The sequence below is a fragment of the Lepisosteus platostomus genome, chromosome 14 (genome assembly GCF_059453375.1).
Source record: "Lepisosteus platostomus isolate fLepPlt1 chromosome 14, fLepPlt1.hap1, whole genome shotgun sequence".
NCBI lineage: Eukaryota > Metazoa > Chordata > Actinopteri > Semionotiformes > Lepisosteidae > Lepisosteus > Lepisosteus platostomus.
In genome coordinates, this window is record NC_142624.1 from 36,987,095 (window position 1) to 37,008,848 (window position 21,754).

Below are 21,754 nucleotides of genomic sequence, written 5' to 3' on the forward strand. Positions count from 1 at the left end.
ATGCTAATTATAGCAGCTCAGGATAGTGGTTTAGACTGAATTCACGTTTGTTATTTTGAAGATTGTCTGGAATTGCAATGTGTAATTGAAACCAGATGGTAGATATTTTTATGAATTTGTGAAGGCAACTTTTGTATGCCGTGTATTTTGCAGCCGTGAGGATTTTTGGCAAAATATGTATGGAGCTATTAATTTGTGGTAAGCTGTTATGAAACAAATGTGAAAATGCCTCCCTTTCTAAATAACGAAGTTAGAAATTAATTAGTTGTGAAATTAACTTTCCTTGCGGTCTTCAAGCAATCGTCTTTCTCAGTGTTTTTTACATCTGTTTTAACAGAAGCACTGGGATCCCTAGACATAGGCATGCGCATTTTAAAAGAGCCTCTGCTCTCCCGGTTCTGAAAGTGTATGTGAGAAAGAAGTCGGGACCGTGTGTCCCAAGCCCGGCATCCCTCAGAGCTGCTAAATCAAGGATGAGTATCGAGCGGGTCAGGAGATCTCCAGCTGACCGTGTCCGTGTCCGTGCGTCGCCAGGTGTCTTTCAACGTGACGGTGGACGCGCGGGGCTGCCCTGCCGCGGAGGCCCAGCGGAGGTTCACCATCAAGCCCGTGGGCTTCAAGGACACGCTGGAGCTGACCGTGGACTACAGCTGCTCCTGTGGCTGCACGGGCCTCACGGAGACCAACAGCAGCAGGTGCAGCGGCGCCGGCACCTACGCGTGCGGCACCTGCAGGTGCGAGCCCGGGTACCTGGGGGCGCAGTGCGAGTGCCAGGAGGGGGGGGCGGCTCACCTGCACCAGACCATGTGCCGAGAAGCCAAGGGGAAGCAGATCTGCAGCGGCAGGGGAGAATGTAGCTGCAACCAGTGCCTCTGCTACAACAGCGCCTTTGGGAAGATCTATGGCACCTTCTGCGAGTGTGATGACTTCTCCTGCGCCCGGCACAAAGGCATACTTTGCTCAGGTGAGAGGCTGAACCGCTGTGCAGGTGTTGCTTTCAAGTCTCCAACGTACGTGAACACTCTTAATAGACCCAATCCTGCGCTCAAGTGCATGGGCAGTGCAGTGTGCCTTTCCTGGTTTTGTGCTCTGAATATTTAAACGAAGATCAGCGAAAATATTAAGTTAGGAATCCTGTTTTTTAAAGTAGGACCACAGATCGTGTTCAGCCGTGTAATAGGATCTGTAAGGATGTAGCCAAGGAGCGATTTCTCCTCGAAGTTTTTCTTTTCTGGATGCTATTAAAAGTTCCTGCAGGTGCGGTGGAGATGACTGGACTTGGTGCTTCTGGTAACTCGGTGCATTCCTGTGGTAGGTGTGTCAGTGCAGCTGGGCGGTATTTGGGACTTGTTTCCTTCTCTGTGTCACATGACTAATTTCTTAACCTTCGAGCCTTCCTTTATATCCTATGTTAGCAGTTTTTTTATCATTGATAAATTGTTTAATTTAAAGCTTTAACTGCTTTTGAAAACCACTTTTATTTGTAGTGTAAGTGTAGTTCATACTTTGAATTGCACCCAAGAAAAACATGTGGTTTAACAAATCTAACTTTTCGAGGCCAGTTTAACTTTTTGTCTTAACATTTGTTTTGACTGATGAAGGGTTTCCTAGGAATTATATTAAAGACTAAAAGGACTCTGCTGCCTAACTAGATATAATGTTTTAATTAAAGGTATCCAGTGGCCAGATTTTGATAATAAGTGCATAATATATCAAGGTTCTCACCTGTTTCTAGAATTTGTTTAGAATTTTAATGTGATTTCTTAAATAATTGTGTGTTCATGCAAATTTGAAGGTGCCCTTCAAATTAATTAATTAACTTAATTCTTCTGTCTAGTCATACAGTATAATCTTTGAAGTCACATAATGTCATATAAGATACTTTTCAGGTTGATGTTTTAGACAGTGGATTAACACCCATGCCCTGTATATTGCCCAAGTGTATTGGGTTTAAAAGGGGCTGTTCAGCACAGAAGGATAGTCTGTCCCTGGGTGGTGTGCTCTCAGTATTCCCATATGTGCGTGAAGCAGGGCAGGCTGTTAGGTAGGTTGCCTGCCTGCTGTGATTTGAGCCCGGGCTGGTGGCTGGATGCCTATTGGCACTCTGACCCTGCTGCTATTTCATAAAGCACAGTACAGCTTTGTTTGTTCTGCATACAGTGTGCGGGTTTATTTCCACCAGTGCAGTGTGTTCTGTTGACTCGGCAGTTACAGAAGGACAAAGCCCAAACAATATGCTTGGCAGCCTTGTGCCAGTACGGTTTTCTGTGGAGATGCTCATGATTGGCAATTAAATGTTAACAGTTCAGTCTGCAGCCTGTTCCGTCCTCCTTTTCTCCTTCCTTCCATTCCCAGAACATTGTCACGTTTTGTGATGAGTCGGTCAAGCTTCTAAATCACCGATTTGGTGTCCAACTACGTTCTCCTTTTTATTAATCGAAACAATGTATGTACAGTATAAACTGTCCTGCCTCTGGCTGAGGGCACTTGTGTTAATCTACAGCTTTCTTAGTTTTTTGGGGGGGACATTTTTTTTCTTGAGTGGACAAAGGAACTAAAATTGAACATTAACTACATTGCAGCTATGTAAGCATGTTCTCAGCTTTTATGTGGTGCGTATCCTCGATTCCTTAAAAATCATTTTATAAAGTTTCCCACCTATGTTGTTTGCAATCTGTAATGCAACCGCTCAGTGTTTAGGAGAGAATGCAGCCTGTATCAGCATGTCATAGCCAGCTTTTGCTGGTGATGCAGACATGTATACGTGTCTTTCCGGGAGCTCCCTCCAGCCCTGTGACGGCTAAGACGAAGCATTGCGATTCACCAGGAGCCAACTAATATTCATACCCATAATTCACAGCAACTGCAGGCTCTTGACAACACGTCCCTTATTAAAAACACAATACATGTTAACCTGAAAAGCATTGTTACATTGTCTGCCCGGATGAGTTACTGAAATCAGGGCTGGATTTCTTTCTGCAAACATAACGCCGGGGAAGAGTGCTAATGCTAAGCATCTGAAGTATGTGTCATCATTTCTGATAAATCGGATCGGTGGGGTTGCTAGACAGTGAGACTCTGAAGGTACTCAGGATTCAGCTAAAGCAATGCTAAGAGTTTTCTGGACTGTGTCAGTCTGATTGGATTGCTGGGTCACTAGGGCAATAGCAGAGGTACTGTAGTAACGATGGGGATACCACTGGCTGCTGTGTGCTCAATGAAAGCCAGCTGTCAGGTTTGTTAATGGAGTGCCGTTCAGATAGTAACCTTTTAAGGCCTTTAAGGAAAAGGTGTTGAACATAACTGGCATGTTCTTCTTGTGGTGCATTCCTAATTTTGCCGTCCACAAATTACTGTAAAGATTAAAATCCGTCCCGTTCCAGCCTGCTTGTTTTAAGTGCTGCTTTTACAAGAATGATTAGTTGCTGACAATATTTCTGGACCTTTTGCCTGCTACAACAATTTTGATGATGTATGCCTATGAATTTAAGTAATTGTTAGCTGTGATTAAGTATTTTTGTACTAATTTGTTTAAATAGTCAATAGTGGGTGTATATAGTAAGGAAGAGGACATACAGTTTCAGCTGAACTATTCTCTGTTTGAGAGAAAGGCTTGTCTGTATACGCACTTGCTTATAACAAGCTCAGCTGAAGTGCAAATGGAAATTAAATGTGGAGCCATTTTTAAACAGGTTACAGAGTGTGTGGACAAGCAGTTAGTCTAAGCATTACTTGTGGGTACTGGACAGTTAATTTATGTAATCTCCTTAAGTGCATGTAATTTAAAGAGGAAGATTGGTGCTTCTTAAAGTATATAAAAGCAGAGTTTCCCTTTTCTTTACAGAAAGATTTGTCACTGATTTAGCAAGTTGGCTTTTTTATTTCGTGCAGCGTGATAATTTTTTTATTCAGGTTTTGAGTTTTGGTTATATTTGTGGTTTTGTCCTGATGTGTTTTTTTTTTAAATGGTACATTAGTAAGAAGAAAGAGCACAATTTAATGCCTGGCAGTTTTAGATCATATGGCCTTTGAAAGTCATCTAGCACATTGTTAGAAGACTGAGAGTTTTCTTTTTTCCATTTATCTTGTATCTGACCTACAAATTGTCTTGGTTGGCTTGGCTGTTGCATGCTGTAGCATTCAGCTCAGTACAAAAGAAATCATACACACACATGACTAGGCTTTCTAGACTGTGTCCCTGAGGCATTTGATAGTTATGTTAAGTGTTTTTACACAGTGCCTCCCTGTTAATCCCTGAATTCGTGTTCAGATAGTTACTTCGATGAGGCCTTGCTCATCAGCCAGTGAGCTCAGAGCTCAGCTCTGAAGTTAGAAGCCTCTCGAGGGGGTTTAAGAGCATCAGCCTTTAGGCTTCCTGGAGACTATCCACTAAAACATCCAGGTCAGACATGTTAAGGGGGGGGGTCAGGCAGTTTAACAGGCAAATGTGAGAGAGCTATTCTATTTCTGTCTTGTTACCATCATGTCTCTGCACCTCTTCGCTGGCAGAGGTCTGGGATCATCTGATCATCTGTAGATAGAAGGTACAGTAGAACTGCACAGTCTTTCCTTTGATTTTACATTTCAAAGGTGCTATTCCAAGTTAAAAACAGCTAACAGTGATCAGACACTAAACACCAAGTGGTAATTTTTATTCTCATTTAATACAAAACCATAATTGTTAGAACCCCTCAAAAACAGTGAAAAGTATACTGCGTTCAATTAAAATAAATGTGTTTCCTTATTTTTATAATTTCACCCTATTGTACCATGCCTTAGAAGTTAAAGGATCCCACAGAGAGGTTGTTAAAACTGTTTTTCCTATAATCCATTTGAAGTTTAAATTGCTTCACATCGGAAAATGTGAAAGCATGTTACAGTAATTTCAAAGTCTTGATCATTTCAGCTGATGAAATTGGGTGTCTTAAGATGGGTGTGTTACTTGTAGGGTAATGTAAACAGTATATATTGTGCATGAGCTAAATATAACACACATGCTCTTTTTGATTGTACAATTTACAGTTTCCAGTTTCACTGGTATGTCTGTCTTAAAGCAGCTATTTTGGTTTAAGGTCTGTATATAAAAGTTAATGGTTATTTAAAACAAAACCCTGTTATAGTGGAATTTAATATTCTACCCCCATAAATTTGAAGTATCCCTCTGCTGTTTTTCTGCAGATAGAGTGTATTTAAATTATACTGAGGAACGTGTGTGTGTGTGTACCAGCCAGCATGGTTTGTATTGATTTCAAAGAAACTCTTTGGGTTGTGGGAACTTTTCTCTCTCATTACTTTGTTTCTCTCTCTCTGTTGCATTTCTGTCTATATTTATAAAGCAAGGTTTAAAATAAGCATAAAATTCGGACTCCTTTCAACTGTTAATCGTACAACTTTGCAGTTCTTTTGAACACAGTATCCCCGGCTTAAGTAGCGAGGCAGAGCAGCCTTCAGTCTTCTGCTGTCTCGGTAGGGGTCCCTTTCTTTTAGTTCCTGAAGCAGACAAATGCCAAGGATCAAAACACCAGTCGTCTTTCTGACACCTAGCTTCTCTGTGTTGGGGTAAACCAGGGTATTTAACAGCTTATGGAGAATAAAGGCAGACTTCCCAGGTGCTGATTAAACGCAGCTGGGCGTAGCAGAATGTGTCCCAGGTAAACGCTAATGAACATTCTTTTTTCCTTACAGCTCTGAAATTACTAGGCAGTCCCAGACAAGTTACCTTTGCCAGTTGCCCTCTGGGATTAGAAGTAACAATCTGAAAATGTACCTGCCATGCAAATCAAAGCTGTACTGTACTTGCTCGACATATACAGTACAGTATGGGAGGCACCCAGAGGGGAGGCTTAGTCACGGATTGAGCTGAGCTCTTTGGAAAATCTTTTGATTTCATCTTTCTACCTAGAAAACAGTGCTGCTATTGATTTGTAGATGGTGCAGATTTCATTCTTTATTAACTCTGGCCTGCTGATGTTCCAGCCCTATTCTTTGTTTTACAGCCTGTGTTAACTGTTTTTTTCCAGATCCCCATTATTAAAGCATGTTACTAAACAATGCTGTTCAATTGGTCTGGATAAAGAAGCCAAATGATCCATTTAGAGTGGTGCACAGATTAGAGGTTACAATAATGTACTTGTTGTAGTACTTGTCACAAATTTTTCCAGTCTTGTATATGCTGTATGTTTTGGAGATTTTAATACAGCAGAAGTCTTAAACATTTTAATAGTACATTAATAAATAGAGCAATAATGTTGTAAAACTGGCAATTGCAAAAAAGGTGTGCCGTTTAAGAATAATATAAAAACTACAGTGTAAAGTAACCAAAGTCCATTGTAGCTTCATTTTAGGATCAGTACCGTACATTTTGAGGTATTTTGTGCCACCATAAGTAATTAAAAACTGTAATTTTGGTTAGGTTATCTTTTCATCCTCCATTTTTATTTTTTTCCCCTTTTCTGTTGTGCTTTGAGGTCCAGTTCTTGCTGTGATGTTCAGTTTCAGTGACGGGGTATTTATTAGTTTATGTTATCCCAGGACATGACTGTGCTTGGCTGTTAGAAAACTAATTTTAAGGGACAGTCCCTTCCAGCTATGTTCAGTCAAACTAGATAAAAGAATCCACGCGACTCTTGTATTAAACCAGTTACTAGGAAAAAGTTTCTAAAAAATTCTAAATAGCGTAAGATTAGGAAAAAAATAAATAAAAATTGTTTACATGATTTAGAAATGTGCATTCCTTTTAATAATGTCACTGAACTACATAATTGTAATTTTTTATGACAGAGTGGTAAAAATGACCTGATGCAAAAAAAAATGACTGATGCACAGTGACAGTGTGTGGACTAGGGCACATGTTGTGTTTCCTCTGCATGTGGGATGCAGAATGGAATTTCTATTAAGTATCAGAAGAATGTTGAACATTATGCAAAAGAGATGTGCCAAAATGTCAACGCTAGTCCAGAGCTTCCAGAATCCTGGGCTGTCCTGCCTTTTAGCCTTCATATAGGACAATATATATATAGTAAATAGGACTATTGAGTCTATTACTCTGGACCCATAAGTAAGAACAGCTCTGTTACTCGAAATATGACCCTTTTGCTAAAACATAACGGTTAATTGTGCCCTGGAAATCTGGAGGATGCAGTAGGTGGGCAAGTCGTTCAAGTCAAAATCTAACAGACGTTATGGAGTAAAGTGTTGTTTCAGTGTTAGAAGGGTTTCTTCTTGTATGCAAGCTTTAAGAGTAAAGTGCTCCCAGGTAAAGTAAGGCACCTTAACAATTTTGATTTTTACGGGATTAAACTGGAGAAACATTTCAACATCAATTTAGAAATGTCTCTTAAGGCATCCGGTCAGGACAGGTTTGTAATCAATCTCTCTAATCTGTTTCATTGTCTCAGACATGTTTAATCAAAATACCGGTCTGCTTGAATAAATGAGTTTCTTAATCCTTTGTCGTCATGTCTTGAAGCATGCAATGAAACAAAAGCATTTTGATGTAAAGGACCTATTTTACTCCATGACTGAAATTTAATTGCATTCTTTGGAAGGTGGTGAAATAAACTCAGATGGGAAATTTGGAAAAGGGCTGGAATTTGTCCTTGGAACAAAAATACAAGTTGATCTGAGCACATCTCATAGTTTGAAATTGGCAAAACAGTGGGGTGCTAGCATTTGCTTGGGAACAGACTCTCGTAAAGTTAATTCACATCACCATGTCTATAATTAGGCCTGTCAAAGGTATACTATTCTGTACTAATGTCTGGTTTGGTGTTTTCGCACTGGTGAATCGGCTCCCACCTGTTTATATCAATTAAGTTTAAAGTGTTTTTCATGTTCTTTTATTCTAGTTACTTCTGTTGTACAGAAGAGTCTATTAACTCACCAAAATAAATCTGTGTCTAAGGTAATCTAGTACGTGGATTGTGATCTTGTTAATGAACAGGAAATGCTGCATCACCTTGAAAGGCACATTCCCGAGTGGGCAGAGGAGGATAGTGGTGTGCTGCAGGGTTCTGTTTGGGGCCACTGGGCTTCCTGGTGTATTTTGATAATTTACATGTAGATTTTGATGTAGTTAGAAAACTAAATTTGCATTTAATGCAAAAACAGGGAGAGTGGCAAACCAGAACAATTTCATGTAGGAAATTAAGAGACTGCAAAATATTCCATTGGGTAGATGTGGCAAATGGATTTTCATAGTTAAGTACAAAGTGATCAATGCTGACAGTAGGAGGACACACCACAGGGGAGTTTTGGAATTGCAGGAAGTTAGACACTAAAGAGTTTAGGCATTTGTTGTTTCTTCTATATCTTCATCAAGACAATGGTGAAAATCAATAAGTCAAGCAAACAGAATGATTGAGTATGAAGCAAAAAGTGTGGAATTTAAATCCAGGGAAACTGTGCTTAAACTTTGCAATGCACCTGTCTGATCTTGCTTTGAATAGTACTCAGTTTTGATAACCTTTGGCACAGAAAGGATGACATAGAATAAGAGTAATTCCTGACCTCAGAAAGGAGTGCTGTATATAGACAGGTTATGGGAACTAAATCATTCTCTTCAGTCTTGAACTAAGGAGGAATGATTCAGTGCATATAATTCTAAGGTCTATAGAGAAGGTTAAACTCAGGGGATCATTACATTCTGAGCAATGGAGCAAGGATCAGGGGTCTCACAATTGGAAACACCTCACAGCTCTGTAAAGAAGTATCTGAATCTAGTTTTGAAGCATGCAGTTCCACATTAAGGGCCTGTTTTAGTTCATGAACTTGGAAGGAGGTGAAATGAACCCAAATGAGACAGAAGGCACTTTTGAATAATGACTGGATGAAACCCTTTAAGGCATTAACAAAGTCAACCCAGCAGTTTTCTTCAGAACAGATGGTGAGACGTGAACCAGAGGACACAAGTGGAAATGCGTTTAAGACTGAGAATAGGTGACACTTGTTTCCACACTGGGTTCTAGGGTTATAGAGCAAACTACCCAGTCATGTTGTTGAATGTGACCCCATGGCTTCCTTCAAGAAATAGCTGGATGGGATCCTGGGATCAGTTAATTACCAGCTACCAGCAGGGCTGGGTGGGCCATATGGCCCTCTATCATTTGTGACCTGTCTTATGCTCTTATGAATTGGAACAAAACCCTGCTGACACATCTCCCTCCTAATCTCCAACGTGCTTCAACCGGACTGGCTTTCTCAAATGTCTGTGCACTAGTTTAAAACCGATTTCTACGAGATTGCCTTTCCCCCGTTTCAGCCTACCGCTTGCTTTTCAATGGCTGCTCTGTGGAGAACATACTGTTTAAGCAAGGGCGTGGGCCAGGCAGATTTCGGCTCCACTGTCGAGTCGAGCTCATGGCCTCTAAAGACTGTGCTGCCATCTGCTTTGATGGGGGACAGGGTTTGTGACTGGTAGGGCTGCGCGTGAGTCATCTCTGTCTAGGCTCCACCTTGCCGAGATCGCTGCTCTGTACACGTGAGGCTGGCGCCTAACAGCCGAGGTTTGCCCTGAAATAAAAGGAGCGTGTGATTAGTCAAATGTTGTTTTCCACACAAAAGCCCTTTCTTTACCATTTGAATCTCGGAGGGGTATTCTAATATTATAGCAGTGTGTATTCTTTCTCTGCAATATCATTAGAGAACAATTTTTAAAAAGCCCTGCTACACAGAACTTTTCCATTTTAAAGTGCTCTTTGCATTGTGTCAAAGTTGGTGGGCTACCACAGACATTAAGCATCTTGGTCAGGCCAAAAGGTGCCAGTATTGCCTTGTTATTAAAAAGCGATGGTTTAGAATTATGGGGTGTACTGGACATTATCATAACTAGCATTGCTCCCAGATAATTAACAAGTATTTTGCATTTACTGTATACATGCAAATCAAGAACCACCTCAAAGAAGGAAGAAATAATAAAGCTTCATTTTCATAAAACATTGGTTTTTATAGAGATGTGTTTTGGTGACAAAATTGTCAATTGTGTGTTGGGGTTCCAAATTGGGATCGGTTTTCTCATGCACCCACAGAATGCATAAAACACTTTAAAGATTTGAAACCAGTTACTATGCACGTCTTTCCTAGTAATCAATATGCACTGATGACCTTGTAAGTTATATTCCCCCAATCTCTCTTTAATTTTGTACTCCCCAACATGACTCTGTAATGGATTTTGTTAAATTGCCCCTCTTGTGGATGATTGAAGTATTTTGAGCTGAACTGCATTAAAAGTAACTTTTCCCAGCATGGATGCTAATAACCATCAGTTGACTTCTTTGTTAATACGTGTAATTGCAGTGTTTTAAATATTTTACCATGCTTTGGAAACTATTTGGTCCCACTAATCAAAGAAAAGGAGGGCAGAAAGAAAAAGCACTGCCTGACAAGAAAATAAATTGGGGAAAGAGGCCAAAAAACTGTAGGCATATAGGCCCTTAAAAAATCTGGTAGCTCTTGGCAATTTTACGCAATCCAGCAGTTGATATGTACTCTAAAATACGAGGGTTGTTGGATTCTGTCAGCATATGGAAGCAATTTGTTTGGTATCTACTGAAATTAGATGGCTTTTGATTAGTGTGTAATATTGCAAGAGTGAAATTGTTAAATGCTGCCATTTCTCCTGGGAGTGTGTACTGTCTAATATGCACAAGGTGCCTGGAGCACTTGAAGGTCAAGAGTTGTCACGTTTCACAGCTGGTATAACTTCACCATTGTCAGTTTCAAGATTATCTAGGGGTAGAGTGAATTCCTTGCAATTTAAATGTCTTATTTTCGCAGTATGTTTCCATCAGCTTTGCTTGGTTTTCATTTGTTTTACAGTGGGCACGATAAAATGCAGCTTTTGACAAGATACAGTGTATCAAAACGTTTTCATATCAGTTTTTTTTTAAGTAGCGAACACAGGGTGCCTTGTAGGCCAGTTGAAAGGCTTTTCACTTGCCAATATTAAACAGACTTTTGTGAAGGTCCTGGCCTCTGTCAGCGCATAGCTAACTAACACCACAGAAATAAAAGCTGAATGCTTGATTGCGTAGAGGCTTAAGCCTTATTCTAATAATGATGCCTCACAATTGGGCAGATTTTTCTTTGTAAAAATTTAAATTTGACAAGATTTGAAATGCTTCCTTTAGTAATTGTTATTTCTGGAAATACTCAGCTTTGTGAAAGTGGACCAGTTTCGTGGCAGTCATTGATTAGCTATTAAGTGGGAAGGATAAGGATGAGTGACTTGTAGCATCTTGCTGTCACTTTGTCAATTTATATTGAATTATAAATGTTTTCTGGGTCAAAATAATGGAATACTTTCACGGATGATAGCTTGAATTCCCCTACTGTCCTCCCCAGCTGTTTTCAGCTTTTTTGGACCACAGCTCCAAATAAAAAAAGGATTTTGCCTTTTGTGATGAAATCACAAAGGAACATTCTGTTTTGTGTCTTAATCCCACATCTCGGGCATGAACCCAAATCATAAAAGAAGGATTAGTAGCTGCATTTAAGTGAGAAATCTTTCAAAAGAAATAAAACTCTGAACAGATACTCCGCTTACTCCAGTCTCGCTGACTGGAAGAAAAGCCTACCAGCAAATTCTGGTCCCCGACTTGTATTTCCTTTTTGTCCTTTTCAGTGCGACACTGTTTTGTTGAGCGGTGGCTACATTAAACAGGAATCGTTAAAGATTTCTGAAATAAACCTGACGTTTCACGTCACCTTAGAAGTCTTCAACTGACACCTGAACAAAGCAAAAAGTCTTTGTTATATTAACCAACAATAGCAAAAACATAAATGATTGTCTAAGTGTTCGGGCATTTCTGAAACGTTAGGTTTAGTTTTTGCAGTGCGGCTGGTCTGTTCATTGCAGTGCAGCTTCGTAAAGCCCAGTTGCTTGGATCTGAGTGGTTGCCTTGGATAAAACACTGGTAGTATGGCTGTCGTGGAGCGGCGCTGTTTCCTGAGCAGCTGTGGTGCGCTCAGAAAAGAGCTTTTGTGGCCTGCAGGCATACTGTATGAAATGCCTTTGCTAAGCAAGTTTCTTAGCAGCTTAAATAACAGGTTTTATAGAGAAGCAAATTATTTGTGCGTCCACAAATTTGGCTATTTTTAAGTTACTGCTGAGCACTAAAGCCACAGCCCTCCACTATGACTTCTGCTTAGACTGTCAGCTCAAAACAACCCGGAGGCTGTGGAATTTCAGTTCTCTTCTACTTCATTTGAATGGAACAACAGAAATAATTATGTGAACAAACTCTATTTAGAGGATAGAACCTCAGCATCTGAATCATACATCTAGTTACACATATAATGATACACTGTTGATCTGTGATGGTATTTTCACAACAGACGGTTAACCAGTGCAACCAATTATTACAAGGAGAACTTAAGATAAATGCTTTGCTTGCTCTTTACAGAACAGTGGTTTGCAGTTTGTGGCTTTAGTAATGATTTAATTCATTTAACATTTATATTGTAGGTAAATTGCAGTATTGTTCACTTTTTTTATTAAAATTGATTATTTGGCATGTCATGAGATGTTTCAGTTTAATTTTTTTTTATCCTGAAAACCTCCAACTTTTAGCTGTTCTATAATCTAGAAAATGCTATTCTTATTTATAATTGTGAAGGAAATTGAACATCAAGTTTCTAGGTTTAAAAAAAAAACATGCAGCCTTTCGTTAAATTCAACTGCATGTAGCATTCAGTTACCTAACACCTCAGGCTCAGCATAGTAATCTGAGCAGCTTGAATCGTGGTGTTTGTAAGTTTCTTCTTTTTGCATCACTTATCCAGTCATTCCAGCTGTTGGCCAACAAAGTACAGTGCTAGCTCAGGACAAAGGCCTCCTGTTGTGATGAGGGTGACTGCTTTGTCTGAGTTGTCTGATTGTTGTGTCCACAGTGGCTGGCAAGCTGTTGACCTTCCTTTGTGCTGGCTGTTTTCCCTCTTAACCAAAAACATAAATCTCCTTTTTTTTTTTTCTCTTGAGGGTTCAGCCGACTAAAAAAATCCCAGGAGTGTTCTTATTAGAACATACAGGAGCGGACTTGTGGTCTAAAAAAATAATTGTGTGGTGGTGAGGGGGTTGCGTTTCGGCAGAGAGGATGTGCGTGTGTGCAGACAGTTTGGGTCATGGAGTCTTCTTGGCGACCAGATTTAAAAGAAGCATTTCCTCTCTGTGTTGCCAGCAATGCATTGCTGACACCAGGAAATACTTGTAATGTGGTGGTGCTGGGGCAGTAGAAAGGGGAGCAGGGGGGGAGTGGGGATGCAGGAGGAGGAGTGGAGGAACTGAAATAAAAGCAGGGTGAAGCTGTCAGCTGCAGGAAGTTCAGAACATTATTTAGTTGACCTTCCTCTATAGCAGCCCCTTGTATAGTAGACATTCATCGGCAGCCAGGAGGTGCGCGTTTCTGGAGGTCTCAAGCTGTGTGCACCCTTGTTTCGTGGAAAGGAACGAGATCGTGAAAGTGGACGAGATCATTTCCTTGGCAGAGATGTCGTACATTCCTACACTTCACAAGACAAATATTGCAAAAACTTGTGGTGAGCCCAGACTTCAGAAATAACTCGTCTCGGAAACATTTGGTTTATTTTGAGATGGTTACAGAATGATTATAGCTGGGCTGTTTACCTCCCTCCTGTTTCATTCCAGTTGCGTTGCCCTTTTCACTTACAGCTCCTAACTCCTCCAGTCAGAAAGACATCCAATTACAGAGCTAAACTGCCACTTGTTTTTTAGCTTGATTGCAGTGACTCAGTCGCTGTGTGATTATTAACGAGATGTATAAAGACTTTACTGACGTTGCCTGTGGAAAATACTGTCACCGAGGGAGTCCTGTGGGAGTCTGGAGCAAGCAACACAGTCATGCTATCGAAGATGACTCCCTGGCTTCTCTTAAGAAAAGGCTAGCTGCTAAAAAACAATCACACTAGGCAGGAAAGACTACAAAGGAAGGGCCATTCAGTGGTATTAACTGACCTGTTAGTCAAAGTGACACGAAATATGAATTTACAGAAATTAAGAATGTACATTGGTAGAGTTGATGTAACTTCGGGCTTCATCAAAGCACTCGGCCCAGATCAAGTAAGAATAGCATTTTTCCCCTTTATATACCTTTGTCGGGCTCATCTCCTCATCCCTGAAATAAACTAGCTATTTCATAACCTAACACCTTATTCATGTCTGTGTTACATACCCTACTGTTTAGTTGGGTCCTTTTTTTTTATTCTAAAAAACAGAACATACATCTGCACCGAATATGCATAGTCTGTCCCTTTCACAGACACCTAGAAATACGGTGAGTGAGTGCCGCCCTTACCTATATGGCATCACCTCATCTAAGATGGTGGTATCCAGGAGCCCTGTATCGAGCCAAGGCAGGTAAGATGTTACATGAAACAATCAAAAGCAGCTTTAACACATACAGTAATTATATTACTTTACTACTATGTGTCTCATTTTATTCTTCAAGTCTAATTGTACGGGATAAGAGTTTCAAACTTCTTTTACAAGTGTCAGCCCATTTCTGAAGAGATATGCACCTCTTGCTTGAAATGGTGCCTGTGTGCAGCATTTCAGTATTTTTGTTCTCCTAGAGCACCAACGGGTGTTACGTTTCATTAGAAGTGTTACCTTTTTGGGTCAAAAAGTACAAACGTACAAGGATATGTTTTATTTTTAAATGGGGAAAAATGCACGCTGCAGGCCTTTTCTAGTCTTAACATCAGTAGCTGAAGCTTCGCCCTGCGGTGTGGAAGAAAATAACCGATGTCCCTGTCCTTGATCTGTCCGCGAAGATTAGTGCTGCTGGTGAAATGGAACAAAACCATCGGAACGCTAAAACTTGATGTCCTTTATTCCTTCACTAATCTGGTTCTTGTTGATTCTCTTCTTCAGATAAGTTGTTTAGAAAGTTGTAGAAATCCATCCTTTGCTAAGCATGGGATCTTGCCAGATCTAACCAATGTAAAAAAGCTAAAGCAGCTGTTTAAGGGAGTGACTGGATGTCTGTGATGATTTATATGACTGTAACTGCCCCGTTTGTGGTTTCCACCATGGCATTTACTCCACAGTTGTTCATGGATTACAGAATAACTTTTTTTACGTTATTGAAATTAAAGATGTTTATTAAGTGTTCATTTATTAAAAGGGAATTTTATTTTTAAAAATAAGGTTGCCGGTTCAAATCCCATGGCCAGCTGAGGAATCCTGCTCTGTTGGGCCCCTGAGCAAGGCCCTTAACCCCTGCTGCTCCAGCGGCGCTGTACAATGGCTGACCCTGCGCTCTGACCCCCAGCTTCTCTCCCTGTCTGTGTGTCTCATGGAGAGCAAGCTGGGGTATGTGAAAAAACGATTTCCTGATGCAAGAAATTGTATAGGGCTAATAAAGTGATGTTATGTTAGGTTCTTTATCGTTCTGCAGAGTACATGGACAGAAGTTTTATTATGCTTCTTAATATTTGTTTTATGATCTGTGTCATTAGATTCTGAACTGCCCTGTCACCCAATATTCTGAAAATATATACTATTTTATAGAATGTATCCCAGAAAGAGAAATGATTTCAGGAACCTCTGACAGGTTTATCCTCTAACCTAGGGAGTTAGGTCATAGCCTGTATAAGTATTGCTTAAAAAATGTGATCCAAGTAGGACAGGTGTGGAGAGACATGTAGAGACCTGAGCAGTTTGGCCGGTACCTGTCCCACTGTCATGGATACTCTAGTTGTTCACAATTATTGGATATGACATGTGGAAATGTTTGGAAGATTATTTTTTTTTTGGAAGATTCATCATGTTAACCATAACTATCGAAACCAGTGATTGTGCTGATGTGGCTTCTAACTAAGCTGAAAAAATGTTTTACTCTTGGTGTGGCAGCAGCTTGGCAGTTCTTGAAGAAGGAAGTGGCCCATACTATACTAATGAGCATGAAGCCCAATCTATCTAACACAACACACTCCTTCCTAGAGCCCACTGTTTGCCGGGTTAGGTTCTGACTCACCACGACCATGCATTGGTCTAAGTAGATATTGAAAATGGATGGATATACTTTTGAAAGTTCTGACACTTGGGGTTTGGTATAACTATGGAATGGCTTGTCTGGTACATTTATCATCAATATTAAAACTTCCTAAATCTGCACCTCTTCATTGGGAATCTACTCATTGACCTAGTACGCAGTGCAAGCAAAAAAGTAAAAATGTCCATACGCTGAATCAGGCAAGAGATGAATGAAGCGTGAAGTGCCAGCATTTGTCAGTGGGTTTGAAATTCCCAAGGCGAAAAGGTAGCTGGAAACAGTTAGGTTTTTTGCTTGACCAATATCAAAGTCGTCTTAACAACTTAAGGGATTTGGTTTGTGAATGTTTGTGTCCAGTGTAATTTTTGTAAAGTGCTGGATGGGTGAAACCGTGAGTTTCCTGTTGACCAGAATGATAGTTTCTTTTGTGTTTCTGTGTCTAATAGAAGTCTCAGGGCTGGAACTGTGCTCAGTTTACCCCCTTGCAGTGCTGTTTGGGATAGATGCACTCCTCTTCCTTGGGGACTGTGGTGGAAAGGCCCTTTTCAGAGAGCAGGCCATTTCCCGAGAAGAGCTAACCCGCCGGAGTCAGCAGTCTTGTTTCCAGCTGACGGCTGCGTTTGGGAATGAAGTCACCCTTCCCCCCTGCAATCCTGTCATTTAAACGGTTGTAATCCTCGCACAGCGCTGCTCCTTCTGCCGACCCCTGAGACGCATCGTCAAGAGCTGTGACTTCCAGCTCAACAAGAAACGGATGAGGCCCGTATCCGGGGCCTGTCGGACGCACTCGATAAGGGGCTGCTGCGTTTCTCAGCCCCGGCAGCTGCTCTGGGATGTACAGTAGTGTGGGTAGACGATGAGGACAAACAGCGGCTTTATCAGCCTGGGGCCAGCTGCTGCCAGTCAGCATGGAGGTTGTTTTCATTGGGTTTCATTGGGGGCTGTGATGCAAGCTAATTACATCTTGTCCCAACATTTTTTTTTAGATGTAAATGTGTTCATGCCTACTTGTCCGGATTCAAAAGCTTCCGTTTTGACCACTGTGCCCAGAAAGGAATGTAGTTGCCGTGTATGGTTTGCGGCGGGGGCCGAGTCTTTCCTTGCCCCTTGACCCGGAAATGAACGACGTCCGGGATCCGGCTGCGGATCGGCCGCCCTTCAGCGCTGTCCGTTGACCCTGCAGGTCACGGGGAGTGCTTCTGCGGGGAGTGCAAGTGCCACGCGGGCTACATCGGCGACAACTGCAACTGCTCGACGGAGACGGACTCGTGCCTGTCGGACGCGGGGCAGATCTGCAGCGGCAGGGGGAGCTGCGTCTGCGGGAAGTGCCAGTGCAGCGAGCCGGGGGCCTTCGGGGACGCGTGCGAAAAGTGCCCCACCTGCCCCGACGCCTGCGGCACGAAACGGTACGTGGGACCGGCGGCCCTCTGTGGCCGCGCGTGCGGAGTTCAGCCGCCCTCTTTACATCTTGTTTTTCACGCCGCATAAACCTTTTGACATGTTTGCTTTCTGTAAGATTGCCGTTTTGTAAAGATGTTCTGGCACATATTGGCCGTACACCCAGAGCTGCCTTTGAATGGCTAGAAATGCTACGTGCATCAATTTACATTCCGGGTGCCTGGACATTCTACTGCCAAATGTTGCGTTTGCGTTAGCGGGCAAATGCTTTGTTTTCTGAAAATGTTCACTGGCACCTCCCCATTTCTAAACTAAAACACTAAAAATAATTATCATGATTTGCTTTCTGGCGGTGCGAAACGCTTTTAAGTTTTGGGGAGAACGCGTTTTCCTGTGATCGTCTGACTTGGCCAGATTTACTGGAAATACACGGGTGAGCGCTGTGGTAACTGGACTGTACTTTGAAAAGGAAATGAATGTACTCCTCAGAGTAAAGACGCCTTACCTTGTGAGCAGCTATCCTGTCAGAACGGAGAAGGCCAGGAGTTGTATGTTTGGATGATGGGCAGAAATTAGAGCACCTGGTGGGAACCTACCTAAATAGGGGGGTGAGGTGCAGTCTCCAAGATGTCAGTGGTCCCGATCGAGCCCAAGACTCTGGCTCTGTGTGGCCGCACTGCTCACCTGGCCCCTGCGATACCCATAATGCATTACCCGTAGAGTAAGAGAACACGTTTCAGGCGGCTTTGTGGGATTTGATTTCCAGGGAGTGCATTGAGTGCCGCCTGTTTAACTCTGGAAGACTTGCTGACAACCAGACCTGTGAAAGGGTATGCAAGGATAAGATCACGACTGTAGACACTCTTGGTGAGTACTGGCTAATGATTTTCAGAAAAGGGAAAGAGCACGTAATGTTTTTTATTTTCCTCATCTCGAGGGATTATGAAGCACTGTACATTTTGGCCCCTGTTTTGGATAGAACCAACAAAGGGGCCAAGAAATCAAGAGGCTGATTGCGTTACGATTCTTGGCTGAAGTTTTGCTAAAACCAATTTGTCTTGTCTATATAAATATATAAGCCGTTTGTAGAAGTAATTGAGAAATAATATTCCATTTGTATTTTCTCCAGAACTCAGGTAGATGCAAATCGGGTTACCACAGATAAAGCTAATATAATACTATACTGTATCTCCTTTTTAAGATAAAACATCAGCTGATGTTTTATCTTTTATCTCAACCAAGGGTAGGGACACACAGCTGGGCTTTTCTCTTTTAAATTACTCCAATTACATCTGAGTGTTTTGAGGCACGCAGAGTGGTGTGTAATGATTGAAGCTAGGAGGGCTTCAGTCGACCTTTTTTGTTGGCGTTCATTACAATAACTAAGTTCAACATTCAAGCCTGTATGGACTGTAGTTTGAAACAAGGTTAAAGGTTAAAGATTAAACAAGGTTAAAGATTAGGCATTCTATTAAGGTTTGATAGATTGCTAATTTTCATTTGGGAGAAAAGTTTCTGAAAGAGTACTGTGTGACCAATACTGTTTTATCTTTAAACAAAAATGGACAAAACTGATCTAGTTCATGGAAACCAAGTACTGTTAATGTTGACAGTTGATCTTTAATACTATTGAAGTGTTAACCAGTATCAAGATAGATTCCACCAAAACAATGTACAGTCTTTACTATTTAACGACTGCCTATAATACAGATAAGCTCAATAACACCAGGCTCGACCATGTTTCAGTAATACTTAGGCATTGATTCAATTTTCTAGGACCATATTTCAGCAGCAAAAAACGCTCATAGACCTGGGATTTTCTTACAAGCCTTAAGGAATGTATAATCTCATTTTTTATGGAAACAGAAAAATACAGTGAAAAAACCGCTGTGGTCAATGTGTGCTCATGAAGCATTGCTTTAATTCCTTTGAGAACAGCGCGGTGCGCACCTCCATACCAAAAGCAAGTTCACAAGAGTGCCTTTTCATAACTTTCTGCTATTTTAGACATCTGACTGTTTTAATGGGCTCCACATGTACATTCTGGAAACTTCACACTTTAAGAATAGGGGGTGGAGGTCTAGTTCCTGGAGGAATTCAAAATGGCACAAAAGAAAAATGAGCAGAATTGGAGAGTTTTTTCCTCCAGATAGCGGAAGGTAATCATTAATACAAGGATGACTTCATTGTAATATGGCTTATGTAACACCAAGTGAACTACAGAGCATCTGAGGCCAGTGAATTTACATTTTTCACAGTGTTTGTTTTTTGGTAGAACCACTTCAGGGTTTTTTGCCTAGTTTTCTCATGATGATAACCCCCAGGTTCTGCTGACCCTTTCAGTTTCACTGAGAGCTCAGTGTGTTGTGGTTTCCTTCTTTTTGCAGAAACGGAAAACCCAAATGCAGTACTTTGCCTGTATAAAACTGAAAATGACTGTGTTATGAAGTTCACGTACTCTGAACATGCCAGCGGCCATTCAATCCTGGAAGCACTGAAGGAGCCAGGTCAGTATCTGAGGAGACGAAGGCTGTTGTAGGATAAGCACTGGTTAAATCGCAACTGTCCTGGTGACCTTGTACACAGGGGTATACGTTGAATAGCTGGATGTTTGAGACCTTGAAACATCAATCCCCAAATATTTTTATATACTGAAATCTAAAAGTAGAAAGTAGTAAAACTGCTTGCTGCTACTGCCACCTTCTTGTAGCCTGGACTTTTTTTAAATGTGTTTTAGAAAACCTCTTTCAAACACTTTGTATTTGCAGTGCGCTCTGATTAAATTCACATTGTTGGCCTGTAGTCCTGGAGGATATAAGTAATGCATTTTAGTCCTTGTGCTTACTGAAATACACTTCTCATGTGCATTCAACCATAGTACTATACTGTGAAGCCAGAGCAAAAGAGCTTGTGAATTTGTGATGGGCTTTATTAGAAGCCTATAGCAATTGTAAGGATTTTTCTTTCTGTAATTTTATTTCAAATTGCTCCTGGTCAAACGTCCTGTAGCCGATTGCTTCTAAACCTGGTCTGTCCTCAGAGTGACGAGGGGGGAGGGGAAACTCTGCTCCTGAGTCAAACATTGGCAGCCTGGCATGTTTTTTTTGGAAACACAGCCACTTCTCTTGCAGCGTTGAGAACCAATAAACCAAATCAAATTCAAACCTGGAAAATGTTTTAATTATCCAAAGCCAAATCAATGTCCTCAGCATACAGTAAGTTGCAGCTGAACTTCAAACTGCTTCTGTTCAAGGACTGTTTAGCCTTTTCGCTTCAAGCGCAGCATATATCATCCTGTGGAAAATGCAATTAAAATATGGCAAAATGGATTTAACCAGGATGGTCTGTCATTTGCTTTCTCTAATTTCATATGGTTTCAGTTGAAAACTATTTTAGGCAATTCGCTGGAAACTTGGAAGGTATCCTTCTCGTGTTAGTACAAGTACATGTTTCAAAAAATATTTCTGCGTAAACTAAGACGAACCCTTAGCCTATATGTTCGTCTCGAATTCCAAACCACAGCAGTTGAAGAATGGTTTGGATGATTAATTCCAAACTTGACAGGCATCATCCCTGGAACAATATATTTCATGTTTTTAGTATAGCCTTTCTCCATAAATCAGCTATTTGACTTATGTTCTCAAGTTTCAAATCGCTGGTTTAAGGTAGTCAGTAATGCGGTAAGCATAACTGCCGTCATGGAGTGAAAATGCCTTTTCATTGTGAACCAAGACAAGGACATGACCGAGTCGGTCTTCATGCGTTTCAAGCAGCTTGTATGTAAAAAAAATCCTTCACCTTCACACAAGTCTTCTTGTCTGTCTTATACTGTACCTTGCAAAAGTATTCAGACCCATCTTGTAAAATTGCAAAATAATTCACACAGAGTTTGACAGTTTTATTAAAAACCTAAATGCTAGAACTGAAGTCTTCTAAGGGTAAGATATCTTGCACTCCTCAAGCTTGTGCTCCCTCAAGTTTAACTTTAATTGGTACTTCGAAGTGTCATGACTTTTGTAGCGTCATGCAGTTTTCACATTTTGTCACTTGAGAACCTGTAGAGTCTGAATACTTTTCCAACACACTGTACATATACATGTGTATTACAATAATGCAACAGATATGCTACCCAAGAGGTATTTTTTTTATGGAATTCAACTTTAGTTTTAAAAGTAATAATACATGATTTTCAGCTAAAATTTTCCCCAGCTTTGCTTTTTTGTCATTGTGTGCAATTTCAAGAACAAGTCTTGAAAAAGTTTATTCATGTGCAAAACAAGATGGCTGTAATTATTATAAAAACCCTGTTTTTTAAAGATCACTTAATTCCAGTGTTTTGTCATGTA

General features: G+C 40.9%; 1 protein-coding gene across 1 annotated transcript in view; it reads left to right on the plus strand.

Moving 5' to 3' along the window:
• The window catches only part of itgb5 (integrin, beta 5), a 39,839-nt gene that overhangs the window by 15,671 nt on the left and 2,414 nt on the right, over window positions 1–21,754 (plus strand). Inside the window, exons 10-13 of the mRNA XM_088606091.1 lie at window positions 535–964; window positions 17,194–17,416; window positions 18,175–18,275; window positions 19,796–19,915. Of these exons, the coding sequence (XP_088462217.1) occupies window positions 535–964; window positions 17,194–17,416; window positions 18,175–18,275; window positions 19,796–19,915 (874 nt within the window). The remainder of the gene's footprint in view (window positions 1–534; window positions 965–17,193; window positions 17,417–18,174; window positions 18,276–19,795; window positions 19,916–21,754) is intronic.